The sequence below is a fragment of the Equus przewalskii genome, chromosome 16 (assembly GCF_037783145.1).
Source record: "Equus przewalskii isolate Varuska chromosome 16, EquPr2, whole genome shotgun sequence".
Classification (NCBI taxonomy): Eukaryota; Metazoa; Chordata; class Mammalia; order Perissodactyla; family Equidae; genus Equus; species Equus przewalskii.
In genome coordinates, this window is record NC_091846.1 from 35,468,190 (window position 1) to 35,494,645 (window position 26,456).

Genomic DNA, 26,456 nt, shown 5'->3' on the forward strand with positions numbered 1-26,456 from the left:
TTGCTCATTTCGCTAGTGTTCCAAAAACAAAGCAACTGTGCTTTTAGTTCAAAACTGTCGCCAAGAATATTGAATAATTAATAAAATTTTAAACAGAAGAACTATGTGAACTTCAGATCAACTCTTCATAAAGCAAAGCCAATAATCTTGAATTTAATACACTAGTTTTCACATAATTCACTGTCCAAATAGTAAAAGGTTGACATGGCTCATAATTGCTAGGCAGGGTTTCAGAAGTTGATGAATGGCTCTAAAAATATTGCATATCTGCAGGGGAAGGGGAACTAATGGGGGGGGACTCCTACTTTTCCTTGACTTTTGATTTAAATAAATCCTGATCCCAAAGCAGCATTGGAGAATCATCATTAATCAGTTCACTTGTTTCTTTTTCAACTCTATTCACAGACATTGAAGACTTTTAACTCTAATTTCCCCAATATCACCACAGGTCTAACAATGATCTCAAAAGCTTACAAAAATTAGAATTCCTTCTCCTACTATAGTCACATACTGTACATAAAGAAAGATAAGAAAAAGAAAATACGAAAAACTGACTTTCTCAGCAGACACATCATAACTAACAGCCAAGTCCAAAGATTTGATCACAGACATATCTTCAAGTTTTACATCTCCAGCTAAGTCATTCCTCTAATTGGAGCAATGGACACAGAAAGAATCAAGTATATTCTCGATCTTCTGTCTACATAAAGTGCTCTGATTTCAGAAAAATTTCTCCAAAAATAAAATTTTTCTATTCTTTTCAATTAAAAAGACTATTGTGTAGGAAACAGCCACAGCACTTGTGAATTCCTCTAATGTATTTTAGAACTGGCCACTCTTGGGGAAATAATTCCATAAGTTTTTAGGTTTTTTAAATAAGTTTCAAATGAAAGAGACATAGCATTATTCCCCACAATTTTTAGGTGAAATCATAATAAATAATTGTATCCATTGTAACATGCTTGAATTCATACATAAAACCCTTTCAGTTTATCTTTTGTTATCATATTCATCTACTCAAAATATGAAGACAAGAAAAGGTAAAGGAAAAGTCTACTTTTAATTATATTGGAAAGTCATGACTATCTCCAGTCCCCAGTGGCTGCCAGATAAATGGAGAAATGAGTGTATTCCCCAATCAACCCCAAAATACCCTCTTCCTACATTTAAACTCCATAAGAACAGGGCCTGGATCTGCTTTGTCATTCACTCAAGCCCCACATCTAAGTAATTGGAAAATAGCAGGTGCTCAATAATTATTTTTTTAAATGAATACATTGAACAAGTACAGATTAAGCTGGAAACCAGAGCTCTTCATGTATGACTATACCTGTCCAATAAATTACTAATTCACGTTAATTTCTAAAAATCACCAAGGTAAAACCTCATGAGGAAGGCTAACATCAAACCTCTCTTTTCAATCAACAAATCTTTACCAAGCACCTTCTATATGCTAAGCACTGTGCCTGGTAAAGAGAGGTAAATAAGACATAGGAAGTCCCCAGGCTCAGGCCCACCGTTGGTTTACAATGTAGAGAACAGGTTGGCAATGGCAAAATATAGAAAAATAAGATAAAATAGAAATATACTAAAGGTTCTTTGTTCACTCTTCATACTCTAGTTAAACCTCACTCACTTTTCATGTCTCACAAGTTGGGATCTTTTTGTTTTAATACTTGTGCTGTCAGAGATTTTTTCATACTATAGCCTAACTACAGAAACATCAAAAAAAGAGCTAATCAGAGGGAATAGATTCTTTTACAAACCATTAACATACAATGATAGTTTGCATGCTAGCCCTCAGAATATACACACACACATACATCCATATATATACACACATACAGATATATTCTTATGAAGAAATAAGCATTCATTTATTACACAATTAACAAGTCAAAACTGATCTATCTTTGACCCTTGCAGCCCTGAAATTCTGATTCTATGACTGCTCAGATATTTTATAACAACTTCTGCTAAAATTTTTTGAAAATATGCTGGGCTAAAAAAGGCTAAAAACAAACAGAGACACACTATGGTAATGTTGCCAAACAGAGGACACTCAGTTAAATGTCGATTTCAGAAAAACAACAAATAATTGTTTAGTGTAAGCATGTCTAAAATTCAGATTTTACTGGGCATCCTGTGTTTTTATTTGCTAAATCTGACAACACTGACCTATGGGATCTTAGAAAGATACCATTTCCGATAAAGAAAAAAAAAAAGGTATTTTTTGCTATGTCAAACAGGAATCAGCCAGTATATATACAATCCCAAAATTCAGAGTGAAACTCAGGCACATTGATAGCTTCTGATCAGGATCGTTCTCTTTAAAAACACTCTAAGTTTTTAAAAATTCTAAGAAAAAAAACAATGAGTTTTTTAAAGACCATAGGCTATTTATCACTCAGTAACAAATTCAAAAGTACTATTGAGACTATATTTCTTCATGCATATAAATATTATGTATTCAGTTTTTACCTGGAAAAGTTGTTGAGGTATATCAGCCATTTATTTACAGGTGACATGAAACAAGTATTAAATAAAAATGAAAGAGTAATGACATCTGTCTAATTTAGTAACATGCCCTGATGACGTCCAGGCAGATGAATTACCTCACAGGATTACTAGTCAAAGATACACGGAGGGACTCCAGGCACGTGACAAGTCTCTCATCGGCACACCCCATTTTCAATTCGTAGATGAATTCCTGAGATGAGATCTGCCGACTCCTCTTAAGACTTCCCTGTAAAGTAAAAAAAAAAAAAAAAAAAAGTTTTATTCATGCTGTGTGAAGATTATCCATTAAAATAACATTAATCCCACCTTTCATTTTAACAGGTGTACACAACTCTTCGGAGCAGTATTATTTTGAGGGAATGATTTCCTTACTTCTGCCCATTAAACCTATAAATTCATAATTCATGGGATCTACAAAAGACAGTAACATTATCAAGAGGTTTGCAAATTAAAATAATAACTTTTTCAAATCTAAAATATCACGGAAAACAATGCAGGGCACATGACAGAAAATACCTTAAAATACAGTAATAGATTTTAGGCACATGCAAAATAAAAATCAAAACAATACAAGAATGACTCTATTAAAATTAATAATCCAACTAACACAAAAAGCTGTAAGTCATTAATTCATTCAACTATCATTAAGCACCTAGATCTAGGCACTGTAGACACAGAGATTATCAAAACCTAAGTCTGGAAGGAGAAACGGAAGCAAGGAAACAGGACTTTGCAGTGAAGTCTAATTCCTATGACACGGTACCCAGGGACCCAAAGGAGGAAAATCTGAGTTGGCAGAGCACATGTGAGAAGCCTAAGGAAGAGAGAGAAGGTAAGAGTTAGGGAGACAAAGAATTAGAAAGGAATATCTTCCAGACTAAAACATAACACCCATGTATATCCCAGAAGAAAAACAAAAGCACACACAACTGAAGACAGAGGCCAGATGACAGAGGGATAGGCACTACCATACAGTTAGCTTTTCCAGGGGAGTTTTTGAAGGATCATCCTGGCAGCAGTATGAAATATGGATTATAAGAGTTGGAGTTCACTCATTATTCAACCAACATTAATTCCCTACTAAGTGCCAGCCACTTTTTTAAAATTTTTTTTTTTAAATTTTTCTTCTTCTCCCCAAAGCCCACCAGTACATAGTTGTATGATTTAGTTGTGGATCCCTCCAGTTGTGGGATGTGGGATGCCGCTTCAGCATGGCTTGACAAGCAGTGCTAGGTTTGCACCCAAACCCTGGACCGCCGAAGCAAGGCAGGTGAACTTAACTACTCGGTCACAGGGCCGCCCGGCCAGTCACTATTTTAAGTGCTGAAAATAGAACAATGAACAAGAGACAAAAATCCCTGCCTGCATGGAGCTTTATTCTCTGAGAGGAAGAATAGAGAGAGAGACAACAAATGAAAGAAATAATTGAAACATATTGCAACATAGATTGTGCTAAGTGCTACAGAGAAAAACAGAGGAAGGGAAGAGGAAGAAAGAGCTTAGGACGTGGATGCTATTTCACACAGGGTGGTCAAAGAAAGCCTCACAGACAAGAATCTGAAGGCCTCAAACTTGAGTGTTAGAATAAAGCTCTGAAGGAGGCGAGAAACTAACCATGTGGATACCTGGAAAAAAGTTATGATGGAGGGGACGAGAGGGCTCACAGGCCACCGAAAGAACTTTGACTTTTACTCTGAGATCAGAAGCACCAAAGCAGAAAGTCCTCTTGAGAAGGTACACATATGGTCCAGATAAGAAATGAGGATATCAAACTAGCAAGTCCAGAATTCTATCTATTGAAAAAGTACAGATTACACATCCAAGGGGAAGGAAGGGAACTGTACATGCTCAAAAGCAAATCAGTTGGGATGGCAGGAAATTAGATATATTTTTTCATTTCATTTCATTTTTATTAACTTGCTATAATGTTGTAGAAGAAAACACTCCAATAATGCAAAACAAATTAGCCCTGGGAAGACAGGCCATTTTCATAAATAGCAAAGTGGCAATTTACTAAAGTAAAATTCAGCGGCAAAATCTCAAGACGATTACATAATAAAGTTGAAAGGAGAAAGGAAATGGCAAGAGCACTGAAAATTAATATCCAATTTTTTATCAATGACTATATCATATCTCATTAAAAAGAATATATTCAACTTGTACCAACATTATTGATGTGTTTTTTTTGCTTTAAATTACCAAAGTATTCCTTGACACAGAGAATTTAGAAAACAGAAAAACAGGAAAAAAGTACCTCAAAATGACTCAATTTGATATATTTTTAAAGCATTTTTCTCTTATATAGATATGTACACAATATCCTGCACATACTTACAAAAACATATGATACGTATAAGCTACTTTTATCATAGACTAATATTTCACAAACATATTCCAATTATCAATACTTAAGTCTTAAAGAAAATGATTTTTTTTCCTTCCTACAGACTATTAACATACTATTACTTACCTAATTTAGACCATCATTATTGGGTATGTAAGTTGCTTACAATTTCTTGGTGGTATAAATTTTTCAAGTTTCCTGTGTATGCTATCAGTCCAATATTTTTATCCAAATATATATATACATTTCAATGGAGGTTAAACTAGATAATCTTTTGTAGCCCTTTCTGAATTTATCATTGAAATCATTATGATTTTGGTAGAATCAAACCAAAACTGAAAATATGAATTATTTTCTTCAACAATATTTGGGTAAGCCCGATATAGTAAATACTTTTAAAATATAAGAATAGGCAATAAGCACATTTGGATTAAAAAAGTGATATTAAAATAATAAAAAAATAAATAAAAAGCCACCTGCCCACCTCTTAGCCCTATCTCACAAAGGCAATCACTTAATTCACTTAACTTTAGTTCCCTTTTCTTCTGATAGCTACGTAATATGTCTAAATTATGTGCTTATTCCGAACTTTTTAAACTTGTAAGTTTTCAATAAAATCTTGGACTTCTGTTAGGAAAGATAAGGATTTAGTTATCTTAAAACATTGGAACCTCTACTTTCCCACCCTCTGACTATAGTTATAGGTAAACTCAGTTGAACCAAAAGATGTCATTCCATGAAATAGCTAAGTGAATCCACATTGTATGAGGTTCTTCCAGCAAAATTCCTATAGGGATGAGTTCAGGCTTCCAAAAATGTTAATAATGCTTTAGTTTGCTTTAATAACACAGAATAGAATATTTTATGTCCCCATTCATAAAGTCTTCCAGCTACTATAATTTCTATGTTGGTCACATGAAGATATTGTTCTCTCTAACACTGGGAATGAGAGAAGCATGTCAGCTCTTACCATTCCTATTCAATATTGTACTGGAGGTCCTGGCTAGTGCAATAAGTCACTAACAACAACAGACCTATAGATCAGAGAGGAAGAAGTAAAACTGTCTCTATCAGCAAACAAAATGATTATCTATATGAATTTAGCAAGGTTACATAATAAAAGCTCAGCATATAAAAATAATTTGTATTTCTAAATACTATCAGCAATTGGAAAAGGAAATTTTAAAATATACCACTTCTAATAGCATCAAAAAAACAGAAATTAAGGACATTTTTAACAAAAGAAGGGAAATATCTATACACTGAAAACTACAAAACACTGTGAAGAGAAATGAAAGATGACCTAAATGATGTTATACTATGTTCATGGATCACAAGACTCAATATTAAGAAATCCATCTTCTGAAAATTCATCTAAGATTCAATATAATCACCTTCAAAACCCCAGCAAGTTTTTTTGCAGAAATTAAGAAGTAGCTTCTAAAATTCATATGGGAATTCAGGGGACCTAAACTAGAAGAATTCTGAAAAAGAATAAAGTTGGGGACTTTGATTTTAAGAGTTACTATGAAGCTACAATAATCAAATTAGAATGGCATAAGCATCAACAGAACAGAATAGAGTGTCCAGAAATATACTTGAATCTATGTGGTCAATGATTTTCAACAAAGGTGTTAACATAACTCAATGGGGTAAGAAGAATCTCTTCAACAAATGGTGTTGGAATAACAACGTTAATATGAAAGAAAGTGAACCCAGACTCCAGACCTAAAAGCAAAAGCTAAAACTGTAAAATGTCTAGAAGAAAACATAATTGAAAATCTTCACTACCTTGGGGAAGGCAAAGATTTCTTAGGATACCGAAGGCACTAAGTATAAAACTGTATTTCATCAAAATTAAAACCTTCCACTTTTTAAAAGACTTTTAGTAAGATAGTTTCATTAAGAAAATGAAAGGTAAGCAATAGACTAAGAAAAAATATTTGCAATACATGTCAAGAACTGTGCAGAGTCTGAGATTTTAGCCTAAGTACAAGATAAGTCAGCCTGTTACTGTTTCGTGGAAGTTGACAGAAAACACAAGACTCCTGAATTAGACACAAAGGACTTTATTACGCATATGTTCATTTCCCAAGCTACCGAGTCCCACGGGAACCACGCAGGGCCCTGTAACAGATGATGGATGCCTGGACACGCAGTGGACTACATTATAGGGGAGGAACACTGAGTTTGGGGGATTCACTATTTTTATGGTGAACAGTAACAATCTGCTCACTGTCCACAGAGATAGAATATCATCTCTAAGGCTGCTCACTACAAACACAACCCTGAGAAATGGCCTGAATAAAGAGAAGTCAGGCCTTGCATTCTTGCCATAACCAGAAAGAATATATAGGGATCCTCAGGGCCCATGGCAGACTGCCTCTCCCAATGATAAATGTATCTCATAAAGGATTTGCATTCAGAACATTTAACAAACTCTTATAACTCAACAGTAGTAAGACAAACAGTCTACTTAAAAGAATGGATAAAAGACTTCACAGAAGAATATATATGAATGACCAATAATCACATGAAATGATGTTCAAGATCATTTGTCATCAGAGAAATGCAAATTATAAGCACAAATGAAATGACACTACACACCCTCTAGAATGGTGAGGATATGAAGCACCTGGAACTCTCCTGCATGACTGGTGGAGATGTAACATGGTATTGCCACTTGGAAAAAGAGTCTGGCAGTTCCTTTTAAAGCTAAATATACACTGACGATAGCACTCAGAAATTGCACGTCTAGCTGTTATGCAGGAGGCACAGCCAAAGACTGGGAAGAACCCAAGTATTCATTAACAAGTTGTAGGATATCCATACAATGGAATACTACACAACAATAAAAAAATTTCATTACTGCTAATGCAACAAGATAGATGAATCTAAAAAACTGTCCTAAGTTAAAGAAGTCAAAAAAAGAGTACTTAAGTGTATGATTGCATTTATATGAAAGATGAAGAGCAACCCCTCAATCTTTTCTCTGGAGCCATTCTCATTCAAGGCATAGAAGGAGTGCTGTTAACAATCTCCGGTGTTTGTTTGGAGGATGGGGGTAAAAGTGGACAACATTTTAAATGAGGCAGCAAGTAGATTTTTACCAATTAACACTGGGAAAAACAGACTAAACTCTTTGGCTAAAAATAATTCTCCACAGGGGCTGGCCCCGTGGCTGAGTGGTTAAGTTCGCGCGCTCCGCTGCAGGCGGCCCAGTGTTTCGTTGGTTCGAATCCTGGGCGCGGACATGGCACTGCTCATCAGACCACGCTGAGGCAGCGTCCCACATGCCACAACTAGAAGAACCCACAACAAAGAATATACAACTATGTACCAGGGGGCTTTGGGGAGAAAAAGGAAAAAAATAAAATCTTAAAAAAAAAATAAAATAAAATAATTCTCCATTTCAGCCATATTAAAGGCCTACTCCTAGACATCAGTTAGATCTGGGCTGAGACTAACTTTGCGGGACAGGCCTTTTATGAGTCACATAAACTGAGTCCCCCATCTGCAGATTCCTTTTTCATAACACTCACCAATCTGTATTAAGATAACTTTACTATTTATTATTTAAAAGATATATTGAGCACCTACTGTGCGCCAGACACTGTTATATGATGTGGATACAGGGGTGAAATAAAAGTCAAAGATGACTCCTAGGTTTTAGGCCTAAGCAAATATGTGGGGCTAGCTACTCAAACGGGGAAGACGGAAGAGAATAAGTAATGGGGAAGTAGCTATTTAAGAGTCGCAAGTCTGAGCAAATGACATTTTTGGCTCTAAGAAAATAACATTTGAGCAGAGACCAGAGTGAAGAGAAGGAGGGGGTATGGGAATTCTGGGAGAAGGGTATTTTGAGCAAATGCAAAGCCCCAAGGTAGGAACGAACTTGGCATATTCAAAGGACAACAAGAAGATTCATCTAAATCCCAGTGAGCATGACAAAGAGTTACAGATGCCAAGGACAGGCAAAACAGGCAGGTGTCTGATCCTGGAGGCAGGGAAGTGACAAACTACAGACTGAGTGCCAAATGTTTTTGTGTGACTCTTGAGCTGAGAATGGTTTTTTACATTTTTTAAAGCTTGTAAAAATAAAGAGGAGGAGAAGGAGAAGGAGGAGGAAAAGAAAGCAGCAGCAGAAGCAATTGAGACCATATGTGATGCACAAGCCTAGAATGTTTATTATCCAGCCATTTAAGAAAAAGCTTACTGGGCCCTGATTGGGTCTTATAAACCATGATAAGGATTTTAGGTTTTATTCTGAGTGGATGGAAAACCATTGGAGGGTACTGAGCATAGAAATGATAAGACCTAATAAACATTTTTTAAAGATTATTGTAATTACTATGTAGGAACAGGCTCTAAGTGGCAAAATACAAAATAAGGAGACCAATTAGAAGGTTATTGCGTTGTCTAGTCAAGCATTGACAGTAGCCTAGTATAAGATGCCAGTGATGGAAGGCATGAGAACTACTCAATATGAAGTACATCAGACAAGACCTACTGATAGTTCAGACGTGAGGTGTGAAACAAGTAAAACTCAAAGATGACGCTGAAGTTCTGGTCTCAACAACTACGTGAATGGTGCCATTATCTATCGATAATAGTGACCCTGACGAGAGCAGCTTGAGTGGTGGACTGGTGAGAGATCAAGAAGAATGGACAGTTCTTTTGAGATTTTCTGTAAATGGGAGCAAAGAATGAGGGGAGTAGCTAGAGGGGAACTTGTGTGTGATTTTGGGGGTTGGAGGGAAAACGACACCATGTTTGCATGCTGATGGGACTGACCAAGCAAAGGAGAAGAAATTGATGATGCAGAAGGTAGGTACAGATGCAAGAAAACAAACAAGTGAATAAAAAAACTTCTGAGTAGGTGACAGAGGATGTGACCTACTATACAAGAGAAAGGATTGACCTCACACAGTTGCAGTAAAAGTGTATGACTACAAGAAAAGCAAAAGCAGAATCAAAGGGAAGAGTTTCAGGGAGATTGTTAGATCTGGCGATTAGTAAATGAGGTATGGCAGTTCTATTCCGATTACTTCGATGGTCTCAGTGATAGAAGCATCAATAAAATCAGCTAGAAGTGAGGATGCAGAGCTGGAGGTATGAGAAGAAAAGGTATGAAATCATTTTCAGAAAGTAAAGAAGTGCACTGACAAGGGCTATCTGGCAGGATATCTGTTAAGGGCTCACTTGTCAACTCTGGTCATGTGGTCATTCAGGAAACACTAGTCAGTGGGGCTGTATGCTTCCTCCCAGATGCACGCAGCGCAGAAGTACAAATGCAGAGGTGGGAAGTTTAGCTTAACCAAGCAAGCATTTATATGGACTGAGAGGCAAACAAACTGATGGTTTATGCAAGTAAACAGAAGACTGTGCATCTGAGATCAAATAAGGAGAGAAGGGCATAGTGGGGGTGGGGAGGTGATGGATATGAAAAAATGGTAAAGTCAATGGATTAGCAGTTGTAAAAGGGTTACAGATTTCTTAAAGTGGGAATATTAAGTAGCAAAGATAGATAATACTCAGGAAAGGAAGTCTATAAACCATATTTATAGGTGGTATTTTACTATCCAAGGTAATGGGTGGTTGAGATTGGGTGGAAAAACAAAGATCATCGGGAGTGATAAAGTCAAGGAAATGACAGTATGAATGTTGGATGGATCATCTATATGAATGATGAAGTCAGTAAAGATGACAGCAGTGGTAGTAACAGGAAGAAAAGCAATGAGCTAAGTAGCCAAATCTTCTAAGAATAAGAACTCTGCAGTACCTCTTTGTGTGGTGCCCTCTTCTCCACTAGAATGCATCTACTAGGGCAGCGTGTGCTTCTGCCTAATTTATCACTGTGTCACCAGGCCCTGGTAAAATGCTTGGCCTTCAATGAATGAATGAGATCATAATAAAATGGAAGGTATACACAGACTCAGGATTACAACAAGAAAGGAGAGGAAGTCACACAAAAAAAAATCTGAAAAAATGGTTACTCAGAAAGCAGTATTTCAAATTAAAGACACAGGAAATAGACCAATAATTAGGAGATTAGTTTTCAACACAATTTCTCCCCTTTTATTATATTACTATCAAAATACAGGTATAAAAGAAAGGAAATTGAGGGGAGAAAATATGTTACATGAATAAATCAGAAATATCCTTAAAAGGACAGCTCTTCTTGTGTCTCTTTGATTTTACATAACTTCAAAGGAAGTGGAAGCAGGAGGAGAGAGGGGAAGGATACTCATGTCTGCATATCTCTAAGTCCATTAGCCACAAAGATGAAAATACTTAGAAAGCTTTATCCCCTGTGGTATCAAAGCACATTACCAAGATAAGGATGTCTGCCTGACACCACAAAAATTAGAAGGATATTTATCCAACATAATTTTTAAATCTTTTTTAATCCCTTAGTAAATTTTATTCTAAAACACCAAATGCAGGAAAGAAAGAAAAGTATCTCTTGTTGGATTCCTTATTAAATGTATTCTAAGGTATAAAAAGTAATACATCCTTTCACAACTTATTTCCCCTACAATTTCTATTTCTCTAAAACCAAACATTCTTTCTTCTACTATGTAACCATTAAAGGTAATAGAAACCATTTCCTTTGCCCTGTCTTAGAATAGACTCTTTTGTACCTGCCTCAATGCCTGCATTCCATCTCAGTCCAGGGGTAAGAGATATTGAGTATGTTTCTTCACTGTTCTATCTCATTTATTTATTTGCAGAGTAATTTGGAATACCATTTCTATGACATATTAAAAACATATCAAATTTCCCGTTACCAGTGGAAAGCATTGAAGAATTTTCCTTCATTTTTCAAATAATTGAATGATTTCTACACAACCATGGAGAATCCATCATTAAATGATGACCTGATCTTTAAAATAATAAAAGTAAAAAGTCAAATCTAGAAAGTCTACATGCTTTGCAGGAAGATGACACAGCATAATGCCAATGTGGCTCAGGACAATGACCTTTTAGTACCTCGTAGAGTGTCTAACACATGGTAGCTGCTTTAAGCAAAAGTTTACCTAGATTATCTGAGAGATCACAGAAGACAAATTACATCCCTCATCACTACTTCCATTGCTGTAAACTATTATTCAGCTCATTAAAATCACACTTTATTCCTCCTGGAAGGTAGCCCATACTAAAATTTACCACGCGGAGAGATCTTGTCAAGATGGTAGCGTAAGCAGACTCTGCACTCATCTCCTCCCACAAACAAAACCAGGTTACAACTATTTTTGGAAAAATTACCCAGAAGAGAAAACTGAAAACTGGATAAAAAGAACTCCCACAACAAGGGACCGTCCTGACTAAGGCGGAAGAGGCAGAAATTCCTTCTGGAGAGAAAAAAAGCCACATTCAGGAGCAGTAGAGTTTCTCAGCTGGCCAGGCAAGAGCCACTCTAAGGTATGCAGCCCTCCCTGTAGGAGAAAGGTCCAGAGCAGGGGCCAAAACTGCTATAAGCATCCTTCAGACTCAGCACAACTAGGATGAGGGTCTTACTATCTGGCTTCACTGGCTATTAACTGCAGCAGGGACACCCCCAGAAAAGCTATCGGATGAAAGCTGAAAAGACCCAGGTCTTAAAGGGCCCAGACACAAACTCACCCACCTCAGCAACCTAGAATCACCAGAGAGAAGGCTAACAGTCCTTTGGTGAAAGGAGAATCACCTGGTGGGCTCTGGGGGCATCTTTGTGAGAAGAGGGACCTCTCCAGAGACTGAGACATTGGTGGGGGCCATTGTTCTGACCTGGTCCAGGTGGGCTGCCAAAGACCCCGGTGGATGCCATTGAGCTTCTAACAGCCCAGGGGTCTGCCACACCCACTAGAGCACAGATTTATCCAGTTCAGCCAGGGCAGTCAGCCTGCTCTAGGGACTGGCCACACCCAACAGCAATCCCTTAGGCTACTTGTCAGCCTACATTGACTGGCTTGATCCTTGATCCTCCACATTGGCGTTAGCAGCATATTTTCAAGTATCACGTCTGACCGGGCAAGGGAAACAAACAAACAAAAAAATGAACAAATGGGACATCAAACTAGAAATCCTCTGCACAGCAAAGGAAACCATCAACAGAACGAAAAGACAACCTAACAATTGGGAGAAGATATTTGCAAACCATATATCAGATAAGGGGTTAATATCCAAAATATACAAAGAACTCACACATCTGAACAAAAAAACCAACAACCCAATTAAAAAATGGGCAAGAGATCTGTACAGAGATTTCTCCAAAGAAGAATTACGGATGGCCACCAGGCATATGAAAAGATGCTCAACATCATTAGCTGTCAGGGAAATGCAAATCAAAACTACAATGAGGTATCACCTCACTCCGGTCAGAATAGCTAAAATTAACAAGACAGGAAACAACAAGTGTTGGAGAGGATGTGGAGAGAAGGGAATCCTTATACACTGCTGGTGGGAGTGCAAACTGGTGCAGCCACTATGGAAAGCAGTATGGAGTATCCTCAGAAAATTAAGAATAGATCTCCCATATGATCCAGCTATCCCACTGCTGGGTATTTATCCAAAGAGCTTGAAAATGCAAAGGCATAAAGATACCTGCACCCTATGTTCATTGCAGCATTATACACAATAGCCAAGACTTGGAAGCAACATAGGTGCCCAACAAGGGACAAATGGATAAAGAAGATGTGGTATATATACACAATGGCATACTATTCAGCCATAAGAAATGATGAAATCCGGCCATTTGTGACAACATGGATGGACCTGGAGGGTATCATGCTAAGTGAAATAAGTTAGAGGGAGAAAGTCAAATACCGTATGATCTCACTCATAAGTAGAAGGTAAAAACAATGACAAACACACACATAACCAGGGAGATTGGATTGGTGGTTACTAGAGGGGAAGTGGGGGGAGGGCAAAAGGGGTGAGTAGGCTCACATGTGAGGGGATGGACCATAATTAGTGTTTGAGTGGTGAACATCATGTAATCTACACAGAATTTGAAATATATTACGATGTACATCTGAAAGCTATACAATGTTATAATCCAATGTTACTGCAGTAAAATAAAAAATAATTTAAAAATAACAAAAATGAATCAGAATTAGAAAAAATAATAATAAAATAAAATTCACCATGCAATATCCTAAACCACAGGTAAATGGTTTATGAGTTTAACACAAAGACCCAAAATACAAAGCTTCTAGAAATTAAAAACTGTACATATGGGGGACTGCAAGAACAGGTTGAAATGTTAAGTGATTTTTGTATGAATTTAGTTACTAGACCCAAGATGTTTCTCCATGATATTCACTTTCTCCATGATATTCATGATATTCACAATTTTTCGCAGGTAAACTCCAGAAGACAGAAAACTTCCATCAACAAAAAAACCAAAATACTCAAAAAGCCTAACTTCTCATGGTGATGAGAGAGTGTGTCTGTGTACTCTTACGTGAATGTGTGTATCTCTACGTCTCTGGGTTTTCATTTATGTTAGTAACTATAAGTTAACTGCCTCTGCTTCTCTTTAGTATTGTAATTCCTGAATTCCTGGTACCTCTTCAGGTGATGAGACCTGTGAAGATGAATGAGATAATACAAAAATGGAGACTATTTAAAGAAATGGTTTGCATTGATAATGACAATATTTTAAGAAAGCAGCAGAGTCAGCACTGTAGAAAACAAGGGTAAGCACAGTTGCTGCCAAGGGGGTAATTATAATCTAAATTACTATCATGTACATTGCTATTAAAATGCATTGCAACAATTCCCTTGCATTTTTCAAATGATTTCTAGCATCTCTAATGTCACTGATCAACAGAAACACTAAGCTGTCACTGCAGTATGAGTTACTTGTTCTCAGAATATTTACAATCCTAACAGACCTCCACTGCCAATAAAATCTGTTATTCTGAGATGATATTATGCAAACTCACAGTAGAAACTATGAGAAACGACAAGTACTGCAGAAAGGTGCATTCAACAACAAAATAAAGTTTAGCAAAGAGCTCCTTAAAAAAATATATAACTTTTTCCCATAAACATTTAATGAGAACCATTATGTACCAAGAACTCTGCCTATAATTTGAGCCTGCTTTTAGAGTACACTAAAAATAGCATACATTAAAAGTTCAGATTACCAAGTAATTTTTACAAATATGATAAAATATAGAAAATCCGCTGCTCTCACTTTTAGTTTCTAAAATCTCTGTAGAAAAAGAGAAAAAATTGATCCAACACTAGTTTAAGCCATTTAGAAATTAGCTTGAAATAATAATAGAAGAAATTCAACACACTACATTTCTTTTATTATTCATCAATACCTAACCAGCATTGACTTCCCTTCTACTCACAGGAAAGCTTTCCTGCACTGGCCCATTGCCTTCAATAAGACATTTGAATATTTAGGCTATTTTACGTATTCAAGAAGTGCTGCTTCAACTGCTAACGCAATATCCTGATGTTATAACACTTCTTACCTGCTTACCATGACCAGAACTGAGGTGTTCTTTAGCTTTCAGGGCTCAAAAAGGGTATACCGTAACAGTTAAGAGTCAACTGCTTCTACCCATAGCCAAAGACCAGTAGCTGCATAAGTCATGGTGAACCACGCAGCATGAACACATTGCATGAACTGCAGCATGCAGTTAAGAATGAGGCCATCTTTATGAACTGATAAGGCATGATTTTCAGGATATATTTAAGTGGGAAAATTAGAAGAATATCTAAAGTATATTACCTTGTGTTTATGAAAGAGAAATAAGAACATCTATCTGTTTATTCGTACAACATGATACAGGAAAGAATAATCAGGAACTAATGAGATTGTATACCTTCACAGGGTGGATGGGAACAAGGTAGAAAAGATGGAGTAGACAGCTTAGAGAGAGGAGGGAAAGTAACAATTCTCTGAATATATCTCTATGCACAGTTCTGACTTTCGGAACTACATTGGTGTTTCACATACTCAAAAAAGACAAAAAATCAAGAGGGATGGGAAGAAAATCCTAAAATGAAATATGTATATATATTCTAATTCTGTCTGAAAGGGCCTAGCAGTAAAGACATCCCATCAGAAGACCTAGCACCCAGGTACTCTTTTCTAAATAGCATTCTCTTCTCAAAGGAACCACTTGGAGAAAGCACTGATTCCACAGCTGAGGCTAGGAAAATATATACAAAAAAGTTAGGAAGTGCTCAAAGAATGATGGGAATATGCCAGAGGACAAAGGAACCAGCATGAAGGGGTTTCTATTGGCCAAATCTACTGGGAGGATGTGAGGAGAAGATGGGGAGTGACTGCTCAAAGCATACAGCATTTCCTTTGGGGTTGGTAAAAATGTTCTAACTAGATGGTGGTGATGGTTGCACAACATTGTGAAGATAAATGCCAATGAATTGTGTACTTTAAAATGGTTAATGTGATGGATCTTATGCATGAGAATTTTACCATGATAAAAAAAAAAAAAGATTTAAATAACATTTACAAAACGGAAAAATACTTAATTTGTAGTGTTAGAAGTCAGGACAGGAATTATCCTGGAGAGGAGGAAGCGTAGTGACTGGGACACTTGAGCTTGCTAGCATGGTCCTATTTCTCCAGCCGAGTACTGTTACATGAGTGCGCTTACTCTGACAGCTTGTCCAATGTTAGTAAACGGCAAAAGTTATACTGTGTCAAATAAGCCCACTTATTCTTATTTAGCATCTTCAGTATACCTTTTAGAACTGGCAAATGTTTAGTTCAATCTGAACAAACTGCACTTTAAAACTAAAAAAGAAAAAAAAAAAATCACACAGCCCAAAGTCGGGGGGTGGATGGAGCTGATTAAATCAACGCGGATGTTCTAATTTGCCAGCCTCTATTTGATGGTTCAATGAAGGATAAAGATCTATTCGGCACATCCGAACACATAGAAAAAAATGTGCTGATGCTCTTACTCATTGGCTCATTATCTTCTTTATTGTGTTGATTATGTTTATGTAAAAAGAAAAACCACAACAAAACTTCACTGGGCATTCACCAAAAGGGGGGAGAGGGGGTAAGAGGGTAAAAAAACACCAGCTGTTCCAGTCTTTAAAATTAGGCAATTTGTTTTTCAGTCTCTCCAGGTAATTAGACAATTATTTGCCTCCACAATTCTGAGTAGTACTTAAAAGTGTCACTTTTGCATTTACAGTGTAAGCCTGTCTTCCTTTTTTTCTTCCTTCTTTTTCTTGATGTATGGAAGAAAACCACCTTGCCCCTTCATATCCACATGCTAACCTACAAATCTAAGCTGTTTATGTTAGTAAAAAGCTCAAAAATACAGAAGAGTACAAAATCTAATACACTTTTCAGATTACTCTCCATACAAATAACATTAACGCTAAATATGGGACAAAAAATAAACAGCATAGAGGAACAAACAAGATCTTTGGATCATATTCACATCCCACTATGACCAGTTATGGGACTTCAGCATCCAGTTTCCTCAGTGTAAAATGTTCAGTGCTTATGGGGTGGAGGAAGTTGTGAAACTGTATCTGATATTGTCACAGTCAGCATATGTTCTCCTTTTTTAAATCAGTAGTTTTTAAAGCTGTGCAGTTTATAGATCAAAGCAAAGGAAGGGAAGGAAGGACCCATAGTTGACAAGGTAGGTGAGGGAGGGAGCAACATGAATTGATCAAAATGAGAAGCAAGTAAAGTCCAATAAAAGGGGGTTAGCTATTCATTTGTTTATGATCATCTTCCTTGTAACTATACAGATATGAAAAGGCTGAAATGGTCTCATATTTCTTTTCTTTTTCCCAAAATAATTGGCATTATTTTGTTCTAAACACATACTGTATAAATGCTTCTTAAATGAGAGTAAAGAAGGGGACTTAAATTTACTGAACAACTACTATGTTCCTGCTAAGAGCCTCCGCAGATGTTAAGTTTAAAAACTTTGATAGTCACATGGTAACAATTTTATAAGTACATAATTTCTAGGATGTTCTACAAAACACAGCTATCCATCTAACAGATTCATTCTATTATGAATTAACCATTATGGTGAATACTGGAACTCAGAAATGAGGGAGAGAAAACTCTGCCCATGAGGTGCTCATCATCTGGTGAGAAAGAGCATCTAAACAGTTACAAGAGGAGCAGCCTGCATAGGAATCCACTCTCAGTGAGCAGAAGGGGCGGGTGTCCCAACTGCCACCTGGGAAATCAGAGAAGGCTTCCCAGCGGAGATAATTTAAGAACCAGGTCTTAAAGGATGCAGAGTGAGAAGCAGAAGAACACAGACAACACAGGCCCAGGCAGAGTTAGGTGAAAGAGCTGGTGCATTTTAGGAACTAACTACATGGCTACACTGCAGGTGGCATAGGGAGTAGAGAGAATAGAAGCACAAAATACACAGGAACCAGAATGTGGAAGGTATCTACCTCATACCAAGGAAAGTAGACGTTACCCACAAAGAAGAGGAAGCCACTGCAGAATTACAGTACAAAGAGCTGCATGTTAGAAAGATACTCAGGCAACAGTAAGGAAGACAAAAACATACACCTCTGAGGAGGCTTACAAAGTTAGAGAGCCAAGGCCAGTTCAGGCGAACTTGTCCGAAGGAAGTCATCTTCTCAGTTCTGTTATAACCTTAAACAAACAAACAAGAAACAAACAGCTGGAAAGAGTTACTAGAGTTCATCACAAAAGTGTGTTCACCTCACATAAGGGAACCTAATATGTTCTATCCCCAAGGAGTTTAAAAGACAGAATACAGGGAAATTCATTTCTCCTGTTAATAGACACAAAGGAGTCTCTCTCGAACCACCCCACTCTTCTCAAAAATATTCAATGCTCTACTAGGAAACAAAAAATCTCCAAGGCTACCCTTTCAAACTCGTATCGTACCGTTCTCCTGCATAGGAACTTCACCACATATAAAATGAACACCTTCTCAATCCACATACACACACCATTGCCAGTGGGATTCCTTCAGCCTTCTCCACCTCCACATCCCTACTCCCTCAAATATTTAGATCCTCCCTGTCCTTCATTCCTACCAATGCCTCCTTCCCATGTAAACCTTTCTAATCACCTCAGCAGGAGCTAATCTTGACCCTCCAATTCCCACTTGGGCTTATTTCTCTTATTGTACTTTAATTACTCCTAGATGGTTTCAGTAACATATTTACATATTTTCTGACTCCTACCACAACAAAAGCTTCTTGGGAATAGGATAAATGTTGGGTTCAGCTTTATATGCATTCCAGAAAATAGGAACTCAAACCATTTAAGAAATTTTTAAAATCCTACCTTGATCAAAACCATGTTAGGGCAGTTGGTTAAAACAATACAGTTACACTCATTCATTCATTCAACAATATTTGCTGACATGTATTATATGTAGGCAGTGTTCTACATGGTAAAAATAGTGAAATGAATAAAACCAGTGAAAATCTCTATTAAGTTTTGGAATTGCACTCTTGGAATTCTTATCAATTTGGGAAGTAATTCCTTCCTTTCCAGAGTAGTTTCAGTATCATTACTTCTTAGACAGTAATTCAGTATATTTCCTTCTAATTATCTTCTACCTTTCCTTCAGATATCTACCAAGCACTGCTCCTCATGAGCCAAAAGCACAAAGATACCTGTCTTGGTAGAAAGGATAAACATGTCAGATCCTTAAGCTCTGGAATTATGGAAGAACTTGAACAAAAGTATTTACAGTAAAAAATAACTAATACAAATCCCTTGTGTTCCCAGACTTGACCTATGTTACATATTTAGTGTCTCCTCTACTAAAATGTAGAAACAGTGACCATGTCCCTGATATGAGAGAAGGGACATGGTCGGTTTTGTTCATCGCAATATCTCTACTGCCTAGAACACTGCATAGTACACAATGATGTTTCTTTAAATAAAAAATGAATGAATGAATGAGAGAATAAACATTTCTAAGAGATACACTGCTATTATAATGACTCAAAGTAAAGATCATGACTTGGAGACCTGCCCTGAGTCAATCCATCAACATATTTTTCATCGCCGGATTGGATCTTAAAAAACAATTCTCATAAATCCCCAAAGCAGTTTATAAATAGGCTATTTTGCCAGGCCCTGTCATCAACTACTACTGTCATCACTGCTAACTCAAGAGGAGGGAACAGTCCACTCATCAAAGCTTTGAGCAACAAAAAGAGGTGCTCCATAAAGAACTGCACAAATTGGGGTACAGCAAGTCGGAGGAAGGGCAATGAGGCATCTAATTTGTCAACAGAAAACCAAGAAGAAAACATAGCGGTCCTGAAAAGGCATTATTTAATCACTGTTTTGAATGACATATTTCAAAATGATAAATAATTCTCATAATGATCTGCAGAAACACATATTCCTTAAAAATTATTAAATATCAAAACAATATAACACTTAAAACATTTCTTTATAAACAAGAAATTCAAATTTACCAAAATATAATTTTAAGCGCCATTTCCATTCATTGATAAATATCATAAGCAATAAGCCAATTATTGAGCATAATAATTGGGTTATCCTTGAAGCACTACCATTCCCAAATCTAATAATGGCAATGGAATAATTCATACCTGAATTTTTTAATAAGAAAGCATAAAACAGAAATTATAAAATTTTTAAATGTAAGAAAAGCAAACATTCTATACATTACAAATGTTACACTTAACCAATTCCTAAAAAATAATTAGATCACAATCAAATTCTGGAATGTAGAATTCATTTTCCCATTTTTCCAGTCACCATATCACAGTCCATGATTCATAATTAAATACAGTGGTGCTGCTGGTAAATGTTTAACAACCACCTCTTAGGAAAAGAAAATCAACAACTTATTGGAACTGTTTGCCAAACCACATGGTGTGAATCCTCCCAGATGGCTGATTACAAGCAACCAATGTAATGTCAACTAACAGAGAAACTGGCTCTAGAACACTACCTAAAAGTACGTTGCGCTAGACTAATTTGTGTTTAGCACATACTGTGGATATAAATCACCGATTTACTCATTAGTAAGTTATTGTGCATATGCCACATTCCAGGTTGAGATGGAGGCATGAGAAAAATTACACAACCCCTGACTTCAGTGAAACTAGAGCTCTTGTGAAAATCAAAACGGCACAATGCCATGTGAATTTCAAACCGCTGAAAAATCTAAGACAAACTGATATTCCCCTCACCTTCACTCGGCAAAAACTGACATTTTAGATTGATCAATGATCAACCACCAATCTCATTTCATCACCATCTCAATATAAATAACAAGTTAAACTAAATGTATCAAAGTGACAATAAATTAAAGATCTTTCCTGAGTTATGTGCTTATTACATGTATGTAATCAGTATTCTAAAGCACATTTTAAAAATTCTTGCTGAAAGTCTGATTCACTTTCAGTTTACATCTTCTAATGCATTTACTCAACCAATATTTATTAAAAACAATACATATATACATATATGGCTTGATGTGTGTGTACGTGTGTGTGTGTGTATTAGATAAATAAGCATATGCATCTCTTTATTCAACCAAAATTTATTAAAGGCAAGATACAGATAGATAGCTGAACCCCTGCTAGGATGGGAAGATACAAAAGTAAATAAGATATGCCATTACGTCAAGTTTAGTTCCTTCACAGTAAATCTATCTGCCATCTTCGATTTATAACCAAAGATTAGGGTCTTCAATGTTTCTCAACTTCTCCAGTTTGAGCCATGGAATTTAAATATGACATTCCGTAATCCTTTAGTGATAATTTCTGAGTGTAACCAAAACTGACCGCACTTCTGATAAACGTGTCAATTTTTAAAACTCTTAATTTCTTCATTCATTTGTGTGCATACACACATATATGTAATTTTTCATAAATCCATAAAAGTAAAATTTTTTACCTAGCTCCTCTATCCTCCTTCTCATTATAAGGTAATCCATGTAAAACTTCTGATATATACCCTTCCATATTTTAACCAATGTTCACATAACCCTATAATGTGTATACACACATGCACACAAAATCATACTGGCAAAAGTTTGTTGTTTAATGGTTATTATCTTATACAATTTTCTGCATCTTGTTTTCCTCTGATTTACACCTCAGGGAAGTTTCTCAAGTTATCTAGTGTAACTAATTCTTTTTTTTTTTTTTTTTTTTTAACATTGGCATAATACTCCACGGTATGGATAGCCATAACTTATTCAGCCATTACTTTTTGTTTCCAAGGTTTTAACATAGTAAACAATAATGAAGGAAACACATCTCTGTGCATATTTCCCCACCTATTGGTGCTTTCATTTCTCTGTCAGAGTCCCAAAAGTGGAACCTCTGGGTCAAAGAGCATGTATATTTTCCTTTCTCACAGACATTTCAGAGAGCTTTTCAAAAATGCTACATCATTTTACAGCTCCACTAGCAATATATGAAAGTACTTTTTCCCCTCATCCCCACTAGAAGAGTAAAAATATCTGATGAGCATAAAGTTACTTTAATTTGAATATCCATAATGGCAAATCTTTACATATGTCTCTATCGTTTCGGATTTGTTCTTGAATTGTCCTTTCAGATCCTTAGCCCATTTTTTCTATCAGATTTCTTCTTTTTCCAGTCAATTCGTGAAAGTCACTGTGGGGCATAGGTATTAACCCTTTGTCAAAATCATTAGAAACGTTTTTTTACCACATCTATTGTCTTTTGCCTATGCTTAGTTTGTTATACAAAGAGTTTTAGCTTCTTTTTTAAACAGTTGATTATGTCTACGTTTTCTTTTACAGTTTCAAAGTTTCCATTTCTGGGAGAAGTCAGAGAAGACGACACCAACGTTCAGAAGCCAAGGAGAGGAGAGAGGAAGTCCCGGCGTTAGATCTTCATTCTAGGCATCCCTTCTCTTCCAAGTAGAAGAGTCAATAAACTGCCTTTTTGTTCAAGTTAGCACAAGTCAGGCTTCTATCATTGACAACTAAGAGACATTTGACTAACACTGCAATGTACTTATCTAACTGAACTGCTAAGCTTGATACACTGTGGTTTTTATGCCAGTAAAAGTACTTAAAAATCAGTACTAAATTATTTCCCATTTTCACTACCCATGTCAGTCTTCCTAAGTCTCCCCATGTTTATATGAAGAAAATATCACTACACGGTTTAAGGAAAATGAAATCTAATTACTTCTTAACATACAATAGCTAAAGCTTTTGAAATTTAAGTATAATTGACAGTATTATTTAAATTACTTCCAAGAACTACGGTAATAATACACTTAGAGTCTCCATTTGACAAATGTGTCTTTTTCTTAACACACAATTTTTATCCTTTGAGTTTCTATTTTTTATACCATAAGTAAGCTTCACTTCCAGATACTGGGCCAGAAAGTTATGGATATGATGGTTAATACTTAACTTTAGAAAGTACTTAAAATTTTATACATTTGTTCTCATTTTAAAACCTACATCCCTAAAGGCTTTATTTCTACATAACTCCACCATTTTTCCTCTTAACATTTAGAGGAAGAAGAGGAAAAAAATTGGACTACATAATAACCATTTGGTAATGACCAGGTAAGACAAAATTTATGTCAACATTTTGCTGCCCCAAATATCCCGTGCTGAGACCTTCTCATGCTAGGAGGAAAGAACTGAGAAATCAGATGTGCAGGCTCAGCATATAGGTGAGCTAAAGGAGGATACATAACAAGAGCTCTCTGAATCTGGGGCTCTCTGACACAGGGCCATGAAGCCCTCTTGAGATCCCTAGGAAGTTTTAATAACACTCACATTGGATTTACCCAAACTTGACAGGCCACTGCAACTCACTCCTTGAACTTTAGAAGCTACACTTGAAGGCAGCAACAGGGTCACTGAAGCATTGGTGCTGTTTGCAGCCCCCACGAAATGGGATCTTGAGAAAGCCTTCCAACACCCCACTCCCAACAACGGCTACATACAAATCCAGAAGCAGCATCTACCTTTAGTCCCCAGACCTCACTCCCAAAGCTCCCCCCATCCTCCTCCCACGCTCTCCCCCTCACCCCCTAAGTTATTCATACTCAGTGTCTCAATAGGAACATAAAGACAGGATGAGAGCCAATCAAGTGATAGTAACCTTATTTGCTACACTGTTTTTGTACATCTTCTTGGAGATGACATCAAGGTTCTAATTTATCTGGATCATCTTCCTTTTCTGTTCATTCTACTTGTCTCCTATCATGACAATCTTTATCAGTCTATATTGTACCCCTTAGACTCTAGGCTTCTGTAGACATATCTCAGAGTTGACCATAAGAGGCTTAACCATGGTCTTTAAGGCCCACCACTCTTTCTCAAACAGAATAGATACACTTTACCTTTGAGATATGATGGTGGAAATGGTGAAGGGGGGCTATGTAAGACTCTATATTTACAAAAAGAGTTCTCGCATTTAACAGAATTTAGGAACCATTATTTTGCATTAGTATTTGTTTATATTTTCCAAATATACCTCAAACGAGCCCTCACGATAGCTTTCAGAAATTTTTACTCCTATCCCATTCCTTCAATACCTGTTCAAGACCCATTAGCTCTTTTCCAAGCTCTATCCTGATCTCTGCCATACTCTTAACACACGACTCTGCCCCTTACTTGCCTAACAATATTGAAACTAGGCAGTATGAATTAAACTCAACCTTCGTCTTCTATCAAGGAAGCCAGTTTTCTTCTATCGTTACCTGATCTCCCTGCCCAGAAAAATACGTGGGCTTCCTTATTTTAGAGACTTTTAACATTAACCCAGCAGTCAAATCCCTGCACCCATTTCCCTCTTTCTCTGCAGAGATTCCTTTTCCACAAACCTTTCAACTTGACTCATCCTCTCATCAAAAGTCCCTCAATTCTGCGTCCCTTTAGGCTAATAATTCACTTCTTTTCTTTCTATCACCACCAGAAAACTGATAAGAATAACACATATATACTATCCACCCCCGTCCTCACTGCACACTCACTACGTAAGCCTTCATGGATTTGGTTATTACCTTCCCCACCAACCCGCTCCCAGAGTTCCTCTTACAAATGACCATCAGGGAATTTCTAATCCATGTGTCATCTCAGTGTCCATCCACCAATCTCCCTGAAGCAAAACACTGTTGTATTTTTCCACTTGAACCTTCCTGTCCCTATACTGTCCCGTCTTATTCTTCTCTCCTTCTCTATATCATTTCTATAGATGTAGATACAGCTGTAGCAGATTCTCAGAATCCTTTCCTGGGTTTCCCCTCCTCTACCCACCTCACAGAGGCTTTACTACGGCTCCACTGTTTCTCTCTTCTTGCTAAGTTAACTTTATTGGTAAGTTTCAACCACATCTTTATACTAATGAACGTGAAAACTAATTTCTGTCATGCCATGGCCAATTTCATAAATTTCAGGGGAAAATGTATACTCCTTGCTGTTCTCTACAGGTAAGTATTCTATCAGTCTTCACTTTTATATATTAAAATTTTAAAACATTAAAAACATTAAAATTTTCTCTGAAATGGGGAATTGGATAATACAAAAAAAAACTAGACGACAAATGTATCTTTTACAAAGACTACCTTATACTGCTTACCATGAGTTACAATGACTAAGGGTCTCTAACAATACTCAGAATAAAATGAATTGGAACATAATCAGTACACTATTGAAATAAAAAAACATAGCAATAAGGCTGCCTTGGCAGTTGGTATTCTCAACCTCATTTTCCAGAACTGAAAAAAAGTAACCAAAAATGTTAACAACAGTTCTCGCTGGTGAAAAAATTATAGACAGTTTTCATTTTCCTCTTTTTGGTTTATAAGTATTTTCTACAATGATTACACATTACTTTTGAAAATGTATATTAAAATGAAAACATCAAGTTTTCAATTAAATGGCTTTGAAAGCAGGGATTGTAATGTGATATTTCTTGATAAAGGAAGTAACCAAAGAATTTTCAGAAATGGAAAGTAACTTAGACGTTATCGGACCTAGTCCCCTAATTTGTCAGATTGAAAATATCAATTTATGTAATACTAAATAAATTCAAAGGCAGACAGAAAAATCACATGAAATACTTCAATATTTCCATAAATTTTAATGTAGTAATATACCTCTTCCATGAGTTAAGTCTCGAGGTTTCCTATATTTTTCATTTATTTTGGTATTTACAGCATCCAGCATTGTCACACACAGATATATGCATTTATGTTTATTTAAAACACTATTTGGCAATGATCACAAACTGAACATTTAAATTATTCATAGATTTATCCAGATGTTTCCAAAACCTAAATTCTGTAAATAAAAGTGATTATTAAATGAGTGCCAATTTACTACAAGAATGTAAAATGAATCTGTGTGCTATTCCAAGTTACATTTAAAAGCTTTGCAAACAGCATACTATTAGCTCTGCTGATTTGTTTTTATTTTTCTAATTGAAATGTGGTCCATGTTATTAGGCCATCTGCACCATGGCAAATGACTTGGTAAACAAGACAAAAATGGTATGCTCTGTTAGGAACAACATCAGATTTTGTTGCTGCTAAGAAAACATTATTCTAAAAAGACATTTTCTGGTACCAATCCCGAAAACTTGGATAAAAAAGCCA

General features: G+C 36.4%; 1 protein-coding gene across 3 annotated transcripts in view; it reads right to left on the bottom strand.

The window, feature by feature from the left end:
• DIAPH3 (diaphanous related formin 3) overlaps positions 1 to 26,456 on the bottom strand; it is a 484,563-nt gene that overhangs the window by 364,635 nt on the left and 93,472 nt on the right. For all 3 annotated transcript variants that reach the window (XM_070578871.1, XM_070578869.1, XM_070578872.1), the window contains one exon: positions 2,616 to 2,746. In XM_070578871.1, the coding sequence (XP_070434972.1) occupies positions 2,616 to 2,746 (131 nt within the window). The remainder of the gene's footprint in view (positions 1 to 2,615; positions 2,747 to 26,456) is intronic.